This window comes from Ambystoma mexicanum, chromosome 3p (assembly GCF_040938575.1).
Source record: "Ambystoma mexicanum isolate Mex_15411 chromosome 3p, UKY_AmexF1_1, whole genome shotgun sequence".
In the NCBI taxonomy this organism is placed as follows: domain Eukaryota; kingdom Metazoa; phylum Chordata; class Amphibia; order Caudata; family Ambystomatidae; genus Ambystoma; species Ambystoma mexicanum.
In genome coordinates this window covers 1,011,163,851-1,011,185,704 of record NC_090925.1, presented here as the reverse complement: position 1 = coordinate 1,011,185,704, position 21,854 = coordinate 1,011,163,851, and the positions used below count along the sequence as shown (strand labels likewise).

At 46.7% G+C, this 21,854-nt stretch overlaps 1 protein-coding gene across 3 annotated transcripts in view; it reads right to left on the bottom strand.

Annotated features, from left to right (window-relative positions):
* IFT52 (intraflagellar transport 52) overlaps positions 1-21,854 on the bottom strand; it is a 770,870-nt gene that overhangs the window by 377,960 nt on the left and 371,056 nt on the right. For all 3 annotated transcript variants that reach the window (XM_069652341.1, XM_069652339.1, XM_069652340.1), the window contains exon 7: positions 18,487-18,613. In XM_069652341.1, the coding sequence (XP_069508442.1) occupies positions 18,487-18,613 (127 nt within the window). The remainder of the gene's footprint in view (positions 1-18,486; positions 18,614-21,854) is intronic.

Sequence of the window (21,854 nt, the reverse complement as noted above, 5' to 3'; positions counted from 1 at the left end):
CTGAGAAAATTAACAAAAGCTTCACTTCAGCTGCACAGAAAAACGCTTAAACTTTTGCAAAAAAATGCCAAAAATTACTGCTTGAGAAGGAATTCTAGCTTTGTGTGCACGTCAATTTCAGGAGACCTTTGCCTTGTACAGACTGGTGTGTGAAAGAAGCTGGCTACAGCTCCAGAATAATATTGAGAAGTAGATGGAAAAGAAATCCCAGCAACATTTACCATCGGTCAAAATGGGCTTGTGCGAACCAGGAAAAAATGCCTGTGTTAAAAAGTCCCACGTTTAACAAAAACTTGTCTGTGCCTAGCAATGTAAAGGGGTTTGTTGCTGTGGAATATAAAGGGGATGTTTTATCCAACAGGTTTGTTTTGATCCAGGACAAAAGAAAAGAGAAATAAAACTTAAACTGCGTGGGCTGGATTTTGCAAGGTCCCAAAACAAGTTATTCCTGTTGGCAGAGCTAAGGCTTCCCCCAAAAGGGAACCACCATAAACTCCCAGGACACAAAAGTTAGAATTGCTAGGTTGAAAAACTTTGACTGACCAAGACAAAGAAACTTCACATACTAATCACACTTGGTTCTGGGCTGGGCCATTTTACAATGGAACTTCCAGGACATGGATGTGCAAAGTGAAAAATCTCACCTACTCGTGACTTCTACAGGAAGCTTCAAAGGAAATCTCTGCAACAACCCTGGATTGAGGGGGTAGCTTGGAAGCTATGCCCGTATATGGGTTGATGCAAGGCAAGGAAATGGAAGGAAAACACACAGTTCTCAGAAATGCAATCAATGTAAATCAGTTCACCCCAGCAAGCTTACACTACAGAAAACAGATAGGAGTTTTGAAAACACAGGCAAAATGCTTTGATATGTGCTAGCAATGGATGAGAAATATGCTGGAAATGCTTTTAATTCCCTTTCAGAGGTTCAGGGTGAGTGGTATCTAGTTAATATTAGTCCAGGCTCACACTAGCAATGATGCAGGGATAGTTAGCAGGTTAAACGAATTTCTGGCAAATGGAAGGCAAGCAGCAGCAGTTTTTACATGTGAAGAAATTTGCAAATCGCGGTAAAATTCGCGAATGTGTGTTCCGCGATTGCGGTAAAACTATAAGGGGTAGGAATGCGGTTCTAGGTTCGTAGGAAAGCCACGATTCTAACCTTTCAGATGAAAGTTATTGCAAGTCTCTAGCACAAACGGTTGCGGAGATATGAGCGATTTTGTGAAAGACAAGTGCAGCTTGCAACTAGGAAATGACAAGTGACAGCTTTACAAATGACAGGTGACAGTTAGGAGGCAGTTCTACTTAGATTAAATAGATTGAATTATATTATTTTAACTAGGAGATTGGTTCTGCACAGTTTTCTAGGTACTCACACTATATTCTTGAGTGAAATGGGCCTCGCCATGGATCTGGTCAGGTTTTAAACTCGCCTCTGGTCTCTGCACTTCACAGTGATCTGGGTCAGCTCTCTCTGGTTCTCTGATCTGGGTCTCTAGTTCTGGATAGATTGAAGTCTCTAGTTTGGCTCTCTGGAGGTTTGATGGAGGTAAAGTATGGATTTTTCCGGCAGAGCGTCCCGCTGCAGATGGAATTGAAGGTCCCTATCTGTCCTGTCTGTCTGCTTTTATGTGTTTAGAATGTGGGTGTGTTCTAGCATCACTGACCCTACCTCTCTCTCAGCTTCTAATTGGTCAAACTTCCATTTATCATTTGATTGGGGAATGAACTGTGAGTCAGAGGGATGTCATTTTATGGCTTGCAGATAGGACACTCCTCTGTCAGATTGCACACATTCTATATTTGATAATAAAAGACATATTTCACAGTTACACAGTTGCTTGAAATTACATATACATGGTGTGGCTGAATTTAGCCATGTCTCTGTCCAAATCTGCTGTTTCTAAGAGCTTGCATTCAGAAATGGCACATAATTGACTTTTTAACTGATTTTTCAATTTCTGACATTGACCCAACTTTACATACATGTGCGCAGGGAGTATGGACATTAACTGATGAAGTTTCAGATTTTTAACATGCATACATTTAGAGTAATATCCACTTTTCCGCTAAAACCCCCCTGAACATACCACCGGTTCTAAAAACCTCTTAAACTGTGGGCAGAAAAATCACAAGAATTATGGTATCATTTATAAAATTTTCACATGTCCGCTCTATGAATGATCCATCTTTTTAAAGTTTACAGTTTACAAAGCTCTAAATGCATAGGTTCAACCATTCAACAATTTACAAATGAAGTCTCATATTTAGATATAACAAAAGTGTTTGTTTCAAAGTTTGCCGACACTTTCTGAAAGGACTACCTTTCAGAAACTGTCGGCAAACTTTGAAACAAACACCCAGTGATATCGGGTCTCAATTCATGATGAAAGCACCGTAAGGCCTCTCTTTACCAAACGCTCCTTTTCAGTTTCCAGACATCAGATATCCCAGCAATCTGTGGCATTCGGCTACCCATTGCTTTTTGACTGGATCTCTTTTCTGTGTCTCGGCTCTTGTATCAGCAAGAGACTGTGCTATGACTTAATGGTTATGAATATGAAAAATGAAGTCTATCCCCTGAAGATGGTTCTTTGAACCGAAACGCGTCGGCCTCTTTTGTTATATCTAAATATGAGACTTCATTTGTGAATTGTTGAATGGTTGAACCTATGCATTTAGAGCTTTGTAAACTGTAAACTGCTATACAGATTTGCAATTGTGCTGCTCTATACAAGCTGTTTTCTATCTACGCCGTTTGTTCCTACTTGTGTTATATGGAACACCCACAAGTGCTCTTTCCATATGTAAATAGAGTACACTGATCGTAATACTTTTTGTTTATTCATGTACAACTTATTGGATTAAGAGGATTAAAATCCAAAGTTAACTCTAATGTCTTGGTTCTGATTGTTCCATTCATTTTACACCTGTGTTTACAATTTATCCTTAACACCATTAAATTGTGTAATGACATTTTCTTTTGGAAACTAGAGAAACTTAGGCGGTGTTTGTACACCGTAGAATTTACGCCCTGTTGGCGCCAAATGTTTAAATGAATTTTGATTTAAAATAGAGGGTACTTATTGTCCCTGTTGAGTGCATCTGGGCTTGCTGGGTAGCAATACACAGCTCCGGGGGTAGGCATCATGACACTTAGCCATTAAATCTAGTTTAAGTAAAATTTGCCTTTCACTTTTAAAACAGATTTTCTTTTTCACCGCTATATTTTCCTAAAAACGAACCTCACTCTACCTTCCAAATCTCTCTCAATTCACCAGCTAGAGACCTATGTTCACCTCTATATTGTCCCTGTGATATACATCTATCCCCCAGCCAAAACATTGAGCATTGAGAATTAAAATATTTCACCCGTTTTTCCTCAAATTCGTTTGTCTCATTTTAAATGGGAATTAGGTGTCATTCGGTTGCAGCATGTTCTAATTTTCCTCTTGTTTTTGAATTTTATGTTTCTTGTTGATTCCTTTCCTTGTGATTGCTGGGGATTATGCATTACTGTTGTCGTGCAAAGTCATATTTGTCTCAAATATTTAACCACACATTAATTATTTGTCAATTTCCAAGTGTCATTTCATGCTATTACAAAGGGTTTAAAATCTGTTACCCCTCCTATTTTGTGAGGGAAGGTAGGATTTTAATTCCGTTTGCTGCCTCTTATCCCAGACTACCTGCTGCTTCTTTCTATCCACTCAAAATTTGGTTATTTGTGGGTTCAGGGAACATTGCAGGGGGAAGCCTTAACTTGGGTGCTATCTATCCAAATTCAAAAAGTGCTCATATTAAATTGTGCTTTGGATATTTCCTTTTAGAAGGTTAACCAAGCGCATTGCTTCCATTTCCATTGTGATTATCACCCCATTGGTGATTGCTGCCCACTATTAAAATGTGTGCGATTTTCGGGAACTTTCAAAATAAATAAATATTGTATTTTCACCAACCGGCCTGGTTCATGGTCCACTGAGACCCAGGGTATTTGTAAAAGGGGGTGTGAGACGGGTCGGGTATCGGCTCAATTTGAATTCATTGAAATTAAAGAAAAAAGCGTTCCTATTGAGCACCACATACCAGGCAAAGACCAAATGTTCTGGTCCAGTGTGTGACGCCGATTGGAATCCTTGACACTGAGCAAAGGATCCAAGGGAAGAAAACGGGAGGATGCCCTCAGGTTTCTCACACAAGGGTAGAAGCTGCACAAATGCAAGAAAGGCGAAGACACAGATAAGCATCTCCATAGGGACACCAAAGGTGGGCTACACCTCATAGGCCCGCGTTGAACACATGGCCCATAGACCATGGCTGAAGGGGGGGGTGGGAGCTGAATTCAGGCTGATCGTCTCCCGCAGACCGCAGGGAACAGCGCCGGGTGGTGTAATCAAGGCTGACGCAGCAAGTCCCACAACTACTTGTGGGAGCTGGGGAAAACCACCTGACCCAGAGAGGCACTCGCATGGCACCAAGACAGTTTCAAATCATCCCTTGGCCAGCGGGTATGGGAACGAGGATGTGGAATGGTCGAGCAATCCAAGAAGAGCTAATCAAACAGTAAGTTCTGGTGTCCCTGGAAAGTGACAAGCCCTCAGAGTGTCGACAACAGTGTTTGCAAAGGATATTATCTTGCAGGTGCCGTGGGAATGTCTACCTTCCCACAAGTTCAAGGTGTCTCATGTTCTGTCCTTTCTGGTGCTGACCAATGGCAGATGAATAAAGATCCAGAGGTCAGCACAATTATTTATTACTAATTGCAGAGTGTTTGCGGGGAGGGGCAGAAAGCAATGTGGCGCCAAACAGGGAGGAGATGGGTTGAAAAGGGGTACGTCTGTTTGCTCCAATCATGTATAACTAATATATGTCTAGCTACAGAGGTATGACCAGTTTAACCAGTAAGCTTCTTGGGAAGCGAGAAGACGCAAAGTCGGAACCGCAGCGGTTTCCAATTGTACAAACATTGTATTAGCGGTATAAAACTACTGTCTGTTGAGAGCCAGTTTGTCAGCTCTCATCAATCAGTTCTGTTCCACTGTGCTGTTTGATTTGTGCACGCCCAGATGTAATAAGGGATACATTACTCACTGTAATCGTATTTCTGAGGCTTGTGAACCTAGTTAGATTCACATGCTATGCATAGGCCGTCATCCAGTGGTAGCCGCGGAACATTACATTTTATCTTTTCGAAAAGGGACTTCGACAGGGCGTGCCAGTTGCTCCTTTTTGGACTACTGGTGATAACTTACTTATTGCGAGTCCTAGAGGACCCCTAACACTATCATGACCACCGTCTTGTGGGTGGACTCATGGGTCTTCCAGTCTTGTCAGAATAGTCTGTTCCATCCATCCATCCATCCATCCATCCATCCATCCATCCATCCATCCATCCATCCATCCATCCATACAAATATATTTGAAAATGCTTTGTGGTGCCCCAAAGTGAATGGGGAAGAGGGGGATACAAGACGAAGGAGGGGCCGCAACAAAATGATCACTCTCCATTCTTGGGAATGTCATATCAAAAGCGGAAAGTCTTTGCTTCACCAGGGAATGGTATAGAGGTTACCACAGCCTTCATATTACAATACACAGACATGCCACTTGCAATACAGGGAAATGAAGCCTAAGCCATTGGCATGTTAAAAAATTGATATATGATTGAATTTTGTGGAATGACAGTGTTAAGATGGATAGTTAGAATCTGGCCTGGTGGACAGATTTTAGTAAGCTACACTAGTTCTAGTGAACATGGGAACTCTGAAAGGGTAGCCAAAACCCAATTAAGGTTGCAATAGAAAGCAGTGAAGCCTATTCTCAGGAAAGTGTGAGCGGGGGCAGGGGTCCACAATATATCCACACAGTGAAGCACACATTAATTCAATTTAGACAGGAATGTATAAAAATACAGTGTTTATTTTAGTCCCCTCACACATATACTAAGAAACAAAACAAGCAAGTGATAATATCGCACAACACTCAATATTCAGTGACCATACGTTTTTAAAATGCATTCAATGACTTAAATCAACAGAGGAGGTAAAATGATGCAGTAAATTGGAACCAAGCCACAAGTGATATTCCCTAGCTTCAGCAGACCAATCCCTAAGAAAGGTGCAAGCTTGTGCCCAAACGTCACAATTCTTCGCTCCAGAATGCATCTGATGCATGTAAGTTACTTGTGTCGGTGGTTGTTTAAAGGAGGAGATGCAACAAAGCTACTGTTCTTAGATTTCAGGTTTTACGGCTCAGGTGAGACAACCAAAAAGCAGCGTAATGGAAGGACACAGACTTTTTCTCAATGTTATCCTATGGAGGACAGGTGTAGACAAATGCTTTGCATTTACTTATCTCCCTGACTTCGATTTTCCCAGATAAACGGATGGATTGACGTGGGGTGGGTGGGATTAGGTTCGCTCGAGGTTAGATTTCCTGCCATTGGTTCCAGTGAGAGGTTGTCAGGTTCAGGTGTTCCCTTCACCCCTTCAGAGTCACTCCAATCCCCTTCCTCCTCACCTGTAAGTTCTGAATTCAAAGTTCCTCCGAACCGCTTCTTCCACAGCTCTTCTTTCTTCTTTCCTTTTTTTGTGGAAGGGATCTGCCCCAAAGGGAAGCCACTCTGACCCCAAAATAGAAGGTCCGGGGGGCCCCTGCTCCGGTTCAGACCAGAGGGGAAAAAACCGTTGGCACAAAAAACCCCTTTGTGATGGTCTCTGGTGGTCTTCACACTTGATTATGCAGAAGGTAAGTTCCGTATTAACAGGGATGAGATGCCGGCAGGAATATGGCATACAGTTAAGGATTGGAGTGGAGGGGGCGTGACAGGTACCCGAGGGCGAGCCCAAAGACAGACCGCAGAAGCACTGTAGCTAAGACTGAGAGGGAGAGCAGGAGGAAAGGGAAGGGAAAGGGGAAAAGATCCCTGCGAAACATGGGGGGAGCCCTCAAGTCCCAGGAGAGAGAGCGAGCAAGAGAAAGACGAGAGGAAGGGAGCCAGCAGCAGGGAAAGCAAGCCGGAGCTGAGAGAAGGCGCAGGGCAGAATGCCGAGAGAGAAAACTTACGAGTGCTCCAACCCGAAAGCCTGACGCGAGTAGGTTGCAACGCGCAGACTTCCGGGTTGGAGCGGCTAAAACGGTCCTCCCCGGTGACCGGCAGAAAAGACTAGACCGCCGCTGAGCGTTGCATGAAGACGTGGCGGGACGGCTAATGGCCGCTCCAACGCCATCGGCTCCATGCACGCCAGTCACGGCGGTGTGTGACAGAGGTGCCCAGGAGCTGCTGGTGCAATGATTCTTCCCGTCGGGTCCACGAGCAGAGTGCACTTGGCAATGGAGAAATAGAGAATGCACTGATGCAGCCCTCTTCGGGACATTCGGAGGTCGGGGAAAGACGAGTTCAAGCTACATCCAACACACACAGACGATGGCAGTCACTCTAGAGCAGGATCCCTTGAACCTGGAAAGCTGAAATTCTGCACGAAAGCGACATACCACAAGGTGGGGACCACCAAAGTTCAGCTGCAATCATGTGACGGTTCTAGCATGGTAGCCCACTGGAGAGCTGGTCAGTCCACCTGGTGGTCCAGGGACACTTCTGAAGGCTCAGAACAGCTGGATCCTCGAAAACATGTTAAGATTGGTTGGTCCTACCATGCCAGCGGTTGGTTGAAGCACCGCACATGGTCTTTGCAGACCAACAGGGGTTCACCGGGCCAGATGCAGGAAGGAATACTGGGTCTCTTCAGGAATCTTCTACAGATCTTCAATTGGCTGTTCTTCTATGAGAGATTCTTGGTGCCAACGCTGATCTGAAGAAATTGCTGCAGGAGTCTTCTTCATATCCAAAATCCAGCCTGGAAGCAAGTGCGGGCCCACCAATGGTAATGATCTGCACCATTCAAACAGCCAGAAGTTGTCTAATCAGGGGCAACTAATGGTTTCACTCAAGTCCCACTCCTAAACTCAATGGCACCACACGGAAGCATCACTAGCCCTCAAAAGCTGCATCTCTTCCGGGCAAGTGCATGACCACCTTATATGTGATTTCCTGACCTGGCAAGGCATGAAGAAGGCCAAACAATATGACCAAAGAACAAGCGAACATCCTGTGGCATGGTCACTTTAGGGCACTAGCCCCGTTTAGTAGCCATACACAGTAAACGCGAATGTGTACACTAGAAATAACAACAATGGTAAAAATATGATTACTGCCTGTTAAGCAACATTTTATGTAGGGAGACTACACCAGCCTTGTCCTCTTGGCAATAGGTAACTCAACCTTTGGTATAGGCCTGTACTACGCAAGTTGGTAGAGTGACTGAGCAGCTAGGCTTATCTCAAGAGGGTCAATGTTAGCTGCAGTGTTGTAACACAGAGATTCAAAGTGACATCTATAAAAATAACACTTATACTCAATGTTTCTTGATAAAATAATGATTTATTAATTTAACAGTCAGTTTTTTTTTTAACTTTGTTTATTTTAAATCAAGGCAGGATGACAATTGTACAACAGTTTATAGCATCGTTGCAGCATTTTGAGCATGTTAACCCCCACGTGCTCCCAAGCGCCCTTCCACCGCCTACCCCCAACCTTCGACCAGGGTTCTGTCCCGCTCAGCTGTCTGTCCTGCACCCCCGTCTTTATGTGTCACTTTCGGGGCTTCCCCGATCCCTCAGGGTCCAACGGGCGTTAATGGGTTTATAGGTTAGGGCTGGGAATTGCTGGTCGTATTCTAGGACCGGGGCCCAGACATTCTGAAATCTGTGGAGGGTACCTGCCTTTGCCGCTGTGATCTTTTCTGCTACCAGAATGTCCCAGAGCTTCGTCCACCACTGGGCCAAGGAGGGGCCCTCCGGGGCCTTCCAGGCGCGGGCCAGGGTCGTTTTCGCGGCTAGTAAGCATCGAGTCAGCAGTTTTGCTCTGTTGCCGGCCCGTGGGTAGGTCGTGGGGATCGGGGCACCCAACAGGACGGGCTCCGGTTCTAGCGGGTTCGCTGACCCAGTGATTCGTGCAATGGTCTCTAGGCATGTCTTCCAAAATTGTTGAATCCGTGGACAAGTCCACCACATGTGGAAAAAGGAGCCCGGGTGGCTGCACCCCCTCCAGCAATGGTAATTCACTTGGGGTTCATATGATGCAGTCGGAGGGGTGGATAATACCACCGTAGCAAGACTTTGTAGGCGCTTTCCCTGTTAGTGATGCAGATAGAAGAGGTGTGTGTCCGAGTCCAGATGTCCACCCAGGTCTGGTCTTCTATCGGGTGACCTAGGTCCGCTTCCCACTGCGCCATGCAGCGTGTTCTCGTGCTCAGGAAGTCCCCTAAGAACCGCCTGTATAGGGTGGATATTCTCCCGTGCGCCAGGAGGTCCCTGAGCGTTAGTTCCAGGGCGGTAGGGGGCCGTGTAGCTGCCTGCTGAGTTTGAGGGTGTGTACACCAATGTCGTAGTTGAATATAAGTGTACCTGTCCTGTTCCTGGAGTTGAAATTTCTCTTTACATTGTTCGAATGTTAGGGGTGTCCCCTCTCCGTATAGCTGGTCTAAAGTTTCAAGGCCGCCATTTATCCAATTTTGGAAGTTCCGGGGGCTCGCGCCAGGCGAGAAGGCCGGTTAAAGAAGATCGGGGATTGAGGGCTCAGGCCCCTTGGAATCCCTTTCCACTTCAGCGCCCAATCCCAGGACCTCAGAGTGTGCTTAGTTGCCAGGAGGAGGGCTCCCCAATGTGCGAGGAGAGGGGGTGGGATGTGTGGCAGGAAGCGCAGTGGTAGTGGTGTTCGTGATTGCTCCAGCTCCACCAATCTGGGACGGTTCGTAATTATCTGCCATGTGTGGATCTGTGCTAATTGGACTGCCACCCTGTAGGCCTGCAGGTCCGCGACTCCCAGGCCTCCCAATTTTGAGCCCCCTAAAAGCGTTTTCAGAGGAATTCTCGCCTTCTTACCTCTCCAGATGAATTTCAACATCTTCCTCTGTAGGTTCCGGAAGGCTGGGGTGGGGATTGCCACTGGGAGGGAGGCGCAGGCATAAAGGAACCTCGGAAGGAGGTTCATCTTGCACGCTGTGATGCGCCCTAGTAGCGAGATCTCTTGTGTTGTCCAGCGTTTCAGGTCCCCTTTCAATTCCCCGAATAGCCTGGGGAAGTTTGCCTTGTAAGTGTCTTTCGGGTCTGATGGGATATAGACCCCTAGATAAGGGATCGCTCATCTTTCCCATGTGATTGGGCACATTGCAGCTAATGGTTCCCGTTCTCCTGGGGTGAGGCCAATGCTTAGAGCCGTAGATTTAGTGAAGTTTACTGAGAAGCCGGAGACCTCTCCATAGTTAGTTATTTCTTCCAGTACGTGTCGTTGGGATGAGCTGGGTTCCGAAAGCATGAGCAAGACGTCATCAGCGTACAGAGCTATTTTATGTTGCAGAGAGCCGACCATCGGGCCTTTGATCAGATTATTCAGCCTGATTCTTTGGGCAAAGGACTCCATGGTCAGGGCAAAAAGCAGTGGGGACAATGGGCAGCCCTGCCTAGCCCCGCAGGTCAGGGGGATCGGGCCGAGGTGTGTCCATTGATTCTTAGAAGTGTCTTCGGGCCTGCATAGTTAGCTAGTACCATTGATTGAAATATTGAGCCAAAGCCGAAGGCCCCCAAGGTGTTTTTCATGAATGTCCAGTCCACCCTGTCGAAGGCCTTGGTCGCATCCAGAGCCATTAGGACCAATTTCTGGGAGTTTCGGGTGGCAAGGTCCACCAGGTTAAGAGTTCTCCGAATATTATCCCCAGCTGCCCGGTGTAGGATGAAACCAGCCTGGTCTGGCTGAATGATCTCAGGTAGGATGGGACCCAGGCGGTTCGGCAGGATTTTAGAGTATAGGTTTGCCTCAATGTTCAGTAGTGCAATTGGCCTGTATGAGGCCAAGTCCCTTGGGTCTTTCCCCGGTTTAGGTAGGAGGATGGTGGTCGATTCCTGCATCGAGGGTGTCACAGATCCAGTATCTCTGAAGGAGTTGAAGAGCGTGGCCAGAGGGGGAACCAGTTGGGGCCTAAATAGTTTATAGAACCTAGCTGTGAAACCATCTAGGCCCGGGGCTCGTGATTTGAGAGTCTTGATGGCCTCCCCAATCTCTTCTTCTGTGATGGGTGCCTCCAGTTTCTCTCTTATCGTGTCAGAGAGTCGGGGCAGCACAGCTTTATCTAGGTATTCCATTTGTTGTGGTTGGTTTCGTGGGGTGGCTGTCATGATCTTGGTGAGGTAGTCCACCGCCAATTGTTGCTTTTTGGCTTCCGAGAAATGGATGACTCCGTTGTGGTCAAGTAGGCCCGCGATAGTGTTTGTTCGCCTTAGTTTGGCTAATTTGGCCACCAGGAATTTATTTGCCTCGTTATTCGATGCGTAATATGATTGCTTGGCCCCAGCCATGAGAAGGGCAGTCTGTTCTGCGTAATGGGCTTCCAATTTCTTTCTGGCGATCCGCAAGACTTTCTGTGCCCTAGGGGACCAGCCCTTCCTTTTGAGGACTTGTTCTGCGGCCCTTAGATCTTCTTCCAGGGCTGTCTGGGTTTGTCGCCTATTCCGGTGGTAGGCCGCACCTTGGCCGATCAGGGTGCCTCTGATCACCGCTTTCATGGCATCCCAAGTGTTCGCTAGCGGGGTGTCAGAGGCAGGGTTCTCTTCAAAGAAAGTCTTGATGGATTTCGCAATCTTGTCTCTCGTTGCCATCTCATTGAGGATCGGGTCGTATAAAGTCCAGCTGTGTGGGCAGTCAGCTTTTGGGTTCTGGACCCGGATTTCCAAGCTTACTGGGGCATGGTCTGATATGGCCTTCGTCCCGATGGTTACCTCCTTGACAAACGCTAGAGTCTGAGGGGAAGTTAGGAGGAGGTCAATCCTTGAGAAGGATCGGTGGATGCCTGAATAAAAGGAGAAGTCCCTTTCGGTGGGGTGAAGTACCCGCCAGGCGTCAACCACCTCTAATGACCGAAACATCCTGAGGAGGCTCAGTGCCTGGGAAAAGCCGCTCGGGGTCAGGGGGGTGCGATCTATCCTTTGTGCGGTCCGGAACGCTGTTAAAGTCTCCTCCGATTATCGTTTGGCCTTCTATGAAGGGTGAGAGGGAGGACCCCAGTGAGTCATAGAAGTGTGATTGCCCAGCGTTGGGGGCGTACACCGAAATAAAAGTATGTAGGTCTCGCAGCAAAAGACATTTGACTGCTATATAACGGCCCTCCGAACAAGTTTTAGTCTCCATGATCTGTGGGTGTAGGTCCTTCCGAAATAGGATTGCAGTGCCCCCTTTTTTAGTTCCCCCGGAGGCGAAGAACTGGAGGGGGTAGCCACGGGAGCGGAGCCGAACAATGTCCGAAGGCAGCAGGTGCGTCTCCTGGAGCATGGCTACCGCCGCCTCTTCATCTTGAAGTTTTTGTAGGATTGACTTCCTTTTAGCCGGAGAGTTCAGCCCATTGACATTTAAGGAGAGAAATGTCAGGGTTTGGTGGTCTGCCGGCGGGTCAGGCGTTGTGAATCGAGCAGGGGGAGAGGGAGGGAAGCCGAGCGGGGATGGGTCAAGTGCCATTCCTAATGTGAGTTAGAAGTGTGTCATCCTGCACTTGGGGTTTTAACATGCGCCCCCAACTGGGGGGCGTAATCATAACTAGCGGGTGGGCTGACATTGTGTGTGTGGGCGCACCCTCGGCCTACTGGGCCAATAAAGGAAATAAAGTTGGTTTCCAAGGATTCAGTGTTGGTTCTATCCTCGGAGTGGGTATGAGCCGTGGTTGTGGCCTGCCGCCACCGTCGAGGAGCTCTATTTATCCGAAAGTGAGCTGGTGGTTCCAAAGTGGGTGTAGGCAATCAAAGTGGGTAATGTACCTTAGATCTCTGAAGAGGGCTCCATCCCCAGTTATCTCCTCCTGTTGTTTCGCTGGATCTTTGACCAAGAAGATCGCCTGGGCTTTGGGGAGAGGGGAGGTTCAGCGTCCCCCAGGTTTTTCACGATTCGGCGAGGGGGTATCCCTAGGTGAGGTTGGGTGCATGATTCTATTTGCGTCTTCCAAATGGCTGATGCGTCGAACCTAGCCTTGGTAAGAGAACTGTAGCGCCGTTGGGAATAACCATCTGTACCGTATCTTTTGGTTTTGGAGAAAGAGTGCTAAGGGGCGGAGCGCCCTCCGTTTCTGTAGAGTGAGCAATGAAAGGTCTTGGTAGATCTGCAGGGAGTTGCCTTGGAACGAGAGGTCATCTCCCGTACGGCTAATCGCTGAAATAGCCTCCTTAGTTATGAAGAAGTGAACCCTCGTGATCACATCTGGGGGAGGGTCGGAGTCCACTCCCCGACGTGGGCGCAGTCGGTGGGTTCGATCTAACAGCAGTTGGGATTTGTCTAAATCCGGGAGCAGGGCTTGAAAGAAATCCCCCACGTATTCCGCTAGCTTGTTGTCGGGGACCGAGGATGGGACCCCTCGGATTCGAAGATTATTGCGACGCGCCCTGTTTTCGAGGTCCTCGTGTTTGAACTCTAGGATCTCATATTTGCCCTGTAGGACATTGATGGATTGCTGGATTTCTCCGAGGGAGGCGGTGTGGGCTTGTGAGCGGTCCTCGATCTCCCCCAGACTCTGCTCAACCTCTTTTACCCTCTGGTCAGACTGCTCTACTTTGGATGTGAGTTCGGCTAAGCAGGAGCGGAATTCAGATTTAATGTCTGCCATGAAGGCCACCAGGTCCCCTCTGGTAGCCAGGGCGTCTTTTTCCTCTGTCTGTTTCTGTGGGGTCAGTTTGAGAGGGTCCAGTTTTTTACCTTTGTCCGCCCCTGCGAACATAGTGGGAATGTCTGTGGCTTTACCGCCCTTTGTTTGCCTGACATGGTAGCTGTATCGGAGGGATTGCGTCGAGGCGATCCTGGTGGCAGCCTAGAGGGGCCCAAAAGCGTGAAGGAGGTCTTTTCGGGGGACCCTCTTGGCGGGCCTCTCCGGAGATCGAGTTCTGCGAATGCTTGTGGGTTGACTGATTGAGTGACTGCGTATGTCCCGTCGTGGCTGCCGTGAGGAGCCCGAGGTTCGTAGCTGTTACAGGTTGGGTCAGTGAGCTGGTCAAAAGCATGGGCCGGGGTGCCCCAGGAAGGTTTCGGGGGGTAGGAGATGGTGTTAGATTAGGGCTTAGCCGAGGGCGCTCTAGTGTGCTGTGGCTCCGGGGCCCACTCTGTTAAGCGCCGGCGCTTCTCATCGGCGGGCACCCTCGTCGGAATTCCGGGTGTGGGAGGACTCCCGGAGGCTGTGGTTCTCTCTCTCTCTCGCGGGCGGTGCAGCCTTCTCCCGGTCCCAGGCCGGTTGCTGGCAGCGGATCCGCAGCTGCTTGCGTTCTCAAGAGTCAGTGTATCCAACCTCTCGGCATTCCGGCAGCTCCTCCCTGCTTGGGCTGTTCTCTACGCTGAGCTTCGCGGGCGTCTGCCATCTTGGATTTCGTGGCTGGCCTCGGGTGCAGGGTTTGAGAGTCGAATTCAGGCATCACGGGCGTGCGTTATACAGTGAGCCGTGTTGCGCCCGAATGGTTCCGGTCACCCCAGATGGCATTGGTGGTCTCGGGGCTAGAGTGGAACCGCATAATATTCGCAGCGGCGGCGGGTCATCCACGGGAGGCTTTAATGGAGCGACCGCATCAGTGGCGCTCCAAGCCACGCCCCCCCCTTTAACAGTCAGTTTTAAATTAAGCCTTCTTTAGAAGGGAGCAATTTGCAAAACTTAAATATACTTCAAAAATACACACTCTCAGTTTCAGTAAATAGCCTTTTGGGATGGCACACAGACACTTCCCTACACCGGGGGTGACTTCAATTGTTAGGACACTGTGCACATTAATATATCACTTGTACATTTAAAGCAATACAGCGGTTTGTGGCAAAAGGAAAAAGTTGAGGGAAGCAAACAAAGGTTATTAAGCTTCTCAAACAGGTAAGCACTTTTCAATCCCCCAATGCAATATGATTAACCCTTTCCCAGCTGTACAAGTAAAGTATGTATGACTTTTGGGAGGGACAGATCAACACAAAGTCAGAGGGTAAGAATTCAGGGAGCCAGGACAGCCAATGTCAAATGAGCAAAGTTAGGGGAGCTGAGACTCTTCTTGAAGATTAGCACAAAAGTCTTGCACAATGTTAAAAAGAGTTTTGCGATAAAAAGAAATCACTGTTGGCCCACAAGCTGGGAGGCTTGTGAAGGGCAAAGCTGCAAGCAACTCTGCAAAAGGCAGCAAATGCAAGTCTCAACTGAGAGCGAGCAAGCTACACACAACAAGAGGTAAGTACCCTTAGTTCACAGTACCTTGAGTATGAAGAAAAGGTTCCAGCTGGCTTCTGTTCCGGTTGTAGTTCCTGCACATCCTGTTGTTCCTGGGCCTCAGACGTGGGGACAAGAGGAAGGATGTCTGGGGACTCCTGCACTACGGTTCGGAAGTCGGCGGCAGCAATAGGCACCCTTCACATCAGCTGCACTTTGCGGTTTCAGCTACTCGCAAATAGCACCACTGCGGTTCTTGGATACCTTGTGGACTTTCCTCGCTTCTGGGGTCCAGCACTCTGTTGAGGTGGCGTAAGCTTGGTTAGTCCCGCTTTGAGGGAGTCCGGAGGATCTTCCTGGAGCTCGGGTCTGGCTTAAAAATGATACATTTGTTTCTGGAGTTTCTGTCCCCTGGCACTCGCTTGCAGCATCCACGACGAAGTACAGCCAGCAGGGAGAGGGGTTTCCAGGCAAGTTCGTCTTGGGGCTGATTGGTCCCACCAACCCAAGGGGAGAAGTCTTCCTTGCAGGGCTTCTGTAGTCTATTAGAATTCGGAGCTTCAGCAATGCAGCAGGGCTTCATCGGGCAAACCAATGGACCAGGAGGGTGCAGCAAACTTCTCTTCCAGTTTCTTCTTCAGTCCTTTGTCCAGTGGTCAACTCTGCCTTCCGTGCGAAAGACCCTGTCTTTTGTGCAGGTTTCTCCCATTCATTTGCAGCCTAGATGTCACTCACACAGCAGGGTGGCTGTCCTCCAAGGCAAGGACAGCCAGCCGCCAATCCCCTTTGGGTGCGTTCCTGTAACCAAGGCGACTAAGCACAGGGAGTTTCGGGAATCTCCCTCGCTTCCTGCCCTGCCAGACACGCTGAAGCCTGAGGCGGGCTTCAGCAGTGAACCCTGCCAAAGACAAAACAAACAAAGGGTCCAAACCTGGTTTGGCGCAGAGTAAATCTCAAGAAGGACCTTTCCAATAAGAAATGGTGAAAAAAAGAAGACCAGGGCTATTTAGACAAAATGGGCACTCACGGGTGCAATACTGCAGCTGAGTATTCAGCCTGCGGTAAAAATGCACAATGGTAGAAAAAATAAACCACTGCTATCAGCCATTAATTGTAGAAAGGATAGCATACAAATGTTACATGAAAAAGTAGACAAAGGGGATACTAGGTAACCCCGCCAGCACTCCACATAAAATGGTGTGTAAAGTAGCAAAAGGTAAGTAAAGTCAATTTCACTTTACTGCCCTTCGAAACAGTAGTTTATCCAAGAGAAGGTATTTAAACCTTTGAGAAATCCAAAGGACTTCTCTGTGACACTGCTGAGGGCACTGTGTGTCACAATACAAAAAGTGATGACTATGGAGTTTGTCAGACTCCAAAAACAAAGAATACAGATTCCAAATCAGATCGGTGAGAGAAAAATGGCTCACTCACTACATGCTTAAAATGAAAATGTCCCAGAGTTCAACAAAATAGCTGGGGGTCTCCAAGGAGGGAGAATGAGACACAAAAGTGAAACTTCTCCCTAAGACTGCCACCAGCTTGTCTTTAGGCACATATAAAAGTAACTAAAATCCCAATTGTAAAAGACTAGGGCAATACATACGTATCCCCATTGCATTGGATTGTAAGATGCTGTGTGCAATGTTACAAAGTTACAAAAGTGTAGTAGTCAAAAGGGAATAATAGTTTCCCAGTACTGATAGTCTGAAGCACTGATCAGTTTACCTATAACAAACTGAGCAAAAGGCCAGGAGAGTGAAGCTGAAGGCTTTGCTTACCTCTAAAAGGAGAGGGCTGGCTCAGAAACAAAAGCAAAATGTTTAGCAAGGAAATTTGCCAAAAGAGAAATCTTTCATAACAGACAGTATCTGGGGTAACGAATTGCACAAGCCAAATGCATGCTACAATGAGGAGAAAACCTAAACCAGCTCATACATTGTTATTGCAAGGATGGAAGGGAAAGAACATACAAAAGCTTGATCCTTTACTGTTAGTTTTGTTAACTGGATGTATAAAATGCACAGATGTCATTTGCTTGCTCTCCAGTCACTGTGGTGGATAAAGAGGTGGATTAAAGCTGGTGGGTAGCGAGGGTTAATGCAAACTAGCTTTGCTGTCACGTTGATGTACGCAGACTGGAAGTACCATGAACTCTGCATGTGGGTCTCTTACTAGGTGTCCTTTGCCAAGAGCATAGAGTTCATTTGTTTCCATAGGTGGGCCTTGATAGTTTGTGTGCAAGTTGACGTTAGGTAGAGATGTAGCAATCTGGTTGATGTCACTTGTGAGGGTTATTCAATTGCTGTACGTGAGTGAGGTGGATGGTATGTGTACAATGCGTTTGAGCTCAGAGATAAAGATCAGTGTGAGGTGGTCAGTGGAGGGTCTGATGGGCAACTTGGAGCATCTATACTGTGTGGCCAGAGCGATGTCTCAATAGTGGCAACCCTTCAGGTACGATAGTTGTGAGGAGACGAGGCCCACTGGAGTGGGCCGAAAGCTCCGACTGTGCAGTGACTTATCTTTTGTGAGAGTGGGGGACCACAGGGAGGAGTACCTGCTGTACAATGCTAATAGCAATATCAAAAGAACATTTGCTAAAAGATTCCACAATAACCATGGTGAAAGAATATTTTCCACTGCTCACGACACAGCCAATTATGAAGTGTAATTGGCTATTCAGTGGTGTGCTCAGCATTGACAAAAATAAAACATTTCAGCCCAATTTCTGTGCTTGCTAATGGTTCAAATTTTTTGTACGATATCCAGCCTTTGTGTTTTGTGGTAAAATTTCGCATTACACAATTTCTTTCAGCTACTAACCATTTTGTGGCTTGGACGGGACACTGATATTCTCCCAATAGGTTGTGGCATACTGGTTCAGACTACAGTTATTGAAGCCAATAATCAGTGCACAGTGCAACCTCTTCACTCTCTCAAAAAAACACGATCTATTATGGACATTTCTGTAATCAATCTTGAAACATTTCTACTCACACCTACATACACCATTTGCCATTTGGGACAGAGTTAAAACACCTTAATAGTAACAAATAAGTGAGCGCAGTGCCTCGGCCGAGGCAATTGCAAATGCAATCCTTCCAGGTTCAAAATAGACAACTTTTCAAAACCATAGTACCAGTAGGCTGGTGCTTACATCTTACATTGGGATAACACTGAATTATTTCAATATGAAGTCTGCCCAGCCATGCATTACCTTGGAATGATAGAAAGCCAAAATTGGTCTGTTCAGAGGGAAACAGACAGATCCGGTAGACAGCGCAGCAACAGCTGGTTTCATCACATTCAGGGTTGCACCAAATGGGTAAACAAAAGTGAGAGCCCTGCAAGAGATGAAGAACAAGTTACTTACCCCTGGTAACGTTCTTTCAACTGGATGTTACTCCCACATATTCCTCATCTTTGATATTCGATATTCAGCTTTGGATTTTATTTATATATATTTTTCAGCAGAGGGTGCTGTGACTCGATGTCCCCGAGGGCCTCTGCTTCGAGGATGAGGTCATCGAAGGTATAGATAGCACGTGCAGCGCCCATTGGCTTCAGTTCTGTTTTTTCCTACAGTAGAAATACCTGTGAAACCACAGCAATTACCGTACTCAGCTTTGAAGGAACGAAAGCTGTTATAGTATGGGAAATTCTACTGTGGGGTAGGTTGGGAAGGCAATGAGGAATATGTGGGAGGAAGATCCAGTCGAAAGAACATTACCAGGGGTAAGTAACTTGTTCTTCGAATGGATTGTGTCCTCCCACATATTCCTCGTCTTTCATAAGACTCCCAAAGCAGCGTTTGATTTGGTGGAAGGAGTAGAATTTAGCTTTTAATGGCTTTCATCAACCAAGTGCAGGACTGCTTTTCCAAAGCTCCCATCCTGACTGAGGGAAGATTCCAGGCAGTAATGCTTTGTGAACGTGTGAAAAGTAGACCACCTTGCCGCTTCACAAATACTTTCTATCGGTATACCATGCCCCTGGTGGAATGGACCCTTAAACCTTTAGGAGGATCCTTCCCTGCCAGCTTGTAACATTCTGAGATTTTTCTGTTTAGTAACAACCTGACCTAGTTTGTGGCCTGTATAGCCAATGAAAAGTTGATCATCAAGACAGAGTTTTGACAGTCTAGATATGTAAAAGCGTAAAGCTCAGTAAGGGTCCAACCTATGTAACCTCTCCTCCTCCTTGCTAGAATGAGGTAGGGGATAGAAAGGAGGTAAAACATGTTTTTGTGCTACGTGGAAATCAGAAATGGTTTTGGGCAGAAATGAAGGTTTAACCCTTAGAACAACCCTATCCTTATGAAAGATAGTAAAGGGTCGCTTAGACGAAATTGCCTGCAACGCACTCACTCTATGGGCTGATGTTAGATCTACCAATAGAATGGTTGCAAAGGTTAGCAACCTAAAAGGACACAAGTGTAAAGGTTCAAAAAGGTGTACACATGGAATTTTAGAACCACATTTAGGTCCCAAACTGGAACCTTGAAAGGAGATGGGGAAAACATTGGTGAGCCCCTTTAGAAATTGTGTCACCAGTGGAATTAAGTATGAACATTCCTCTGACGAGCGCTTAAAGATGGACAGCGCTGCCAAATAGCCTTTAATAGTACCAATCAGGAGCCCCAGATTGGCTAAAGATAGCAGAATGGATAAAACATCTGGTGTTTTAGACCGAGAAGGATCTACATTCTTTTCTCTGCACCAGTTGCAGAATTTATTCCAATGGCAATGGTACAAAGACTTTGTTGCTGACCTTCTGGCAAAAAGCAAAATCTCCATTTCGTCACCCAGGAGGTCCCAATCCTTGAATCTCAGCTTTTCAGAAACCAAGCGTGAAGGTTGAGTGTTTTGACATATGGATGGAGAACCTGACCCTCCACTCGCAAGAGAAGGTCCTCAATTTGTGGAAGACGTATTGGAGGACAGATGGACATGTCCAAAAGGTCCGGGTACCACGTCCTGCTTGCCCAATCCGGGGCAATTCGGATCATGTGTTTCCCGAACGTTCTCAACCTCCTGATCATGTGAGGAATGACGGGGACTGGAGGAAAAGCGTACAGAAGTGGAAATTCCCAGTCCACCACAAACGCGTCTCCTAGCGCTCCGCTTGGGGGAAATTCCCTGGAGCAGTACTGTTCGCACTTCAAGCATAGCAGAAATAGTGTCGAAGAAGAAGAAATGTTCTCGATTTCTCGAAAAAATGAAGTTGGCCCAAAGTGAAGAAGCGCGTCGTATTTCTCAAAGCTAAAGCATTAGTGAAAAATTGAACTGAAGCCAACGGGGGCTGCATGTGCTATATATATACCTTTGATGACATCATCCTCGAGATGGAGGCCCTCGAGGGACAACGAGTGGATGCCATCGACGCACAGGGTCCTCCTGCGAATTTCTTTTTTTCAGATGCAGCTGAAGCTGGATTTCGAATATCAAAGATGAGGAAAACATGGGGGGACACAATACATTCGAAGGATGGATTAGTAAATCAACTTCACACACTGCATTGCATGCTCAAACATCTCGCAAGACACAAGGGCCTCTATAGAGAGGTACAAGTCAGTAAAATGATTTGCAGTGTAATGTCTTTGGTAGTGAAAATTTACTTTCCTGGAAATATAGATTTCCAGTATTGGTGTCTTTCGGCGTGACATTCTTTTGAATAGTCCCACCTGTCACGTTGGCAAGCCCCAGAAATTGAACATCGACTTAATACAAAACAATATTGTCACTGTTCTTAAACACAATTCACCTAATTAAGTGCCTGCTCCTTTAAAATTGCATGAAAAGAAACCCCCCACTCACCAAACAGTGCTGGCTAACTGATCTTAACTGGTACCCTGGAACAAATTACCATGGTACCACTTGGGCCCAGTGAGATCCACAAGCAGAAGGCATACTTCTAGATAGCAGTGTGATATGACATTTTAGTATGACAAATCATTGCAGTTCATGCTTTCCCATAGGAAATAATGGTGTTACAGTAACAGATGATGTGTCAAGACCGAAGGTGACCATTATGGTCAACTTCCTTTATTAAAACTCTTCGGCTGCCATAAAAATAAAAATCAATCATCTTGCACATTTTTTAACTAGAAAACACCCAGAAAATGACATGTTCCAAGAACTATTTCCCTCTTTCAGTTTTTTAACCCACCCAGGCTCTGCTTCACTCATGTCACTTACTGCTGATAACTCCTCCTCAGCTGGTAAGTAGACTCTATAATTGCTCTTTGATCAGTTGGTTTGCAGAGAGTACATTTTAGTCAGAGTCTAACAGATTTCATTTACTATATTGTGTGACGGTGTTAGAGGAACAGTGACTGAAAGTTGGCAATTAGAGTCACCTGCAAAGGATCAAGGATCCAATGCGCATATCCTTATAGGAAGGGAGGGCGAGAAGACATACAATGCAAGAGCTTAATATATGTCAGAAAAACATTTCCATTCATTAGTTCAATACAACTGTTTATTCATTCTTATTTAAGTATTCTGTTTTGAGACACTGCCGTAGGATTGCACCTGTGAGGTGAACTCCGCCCACTTAAGCACTGGCCCGCGCAGCAGAAATGCA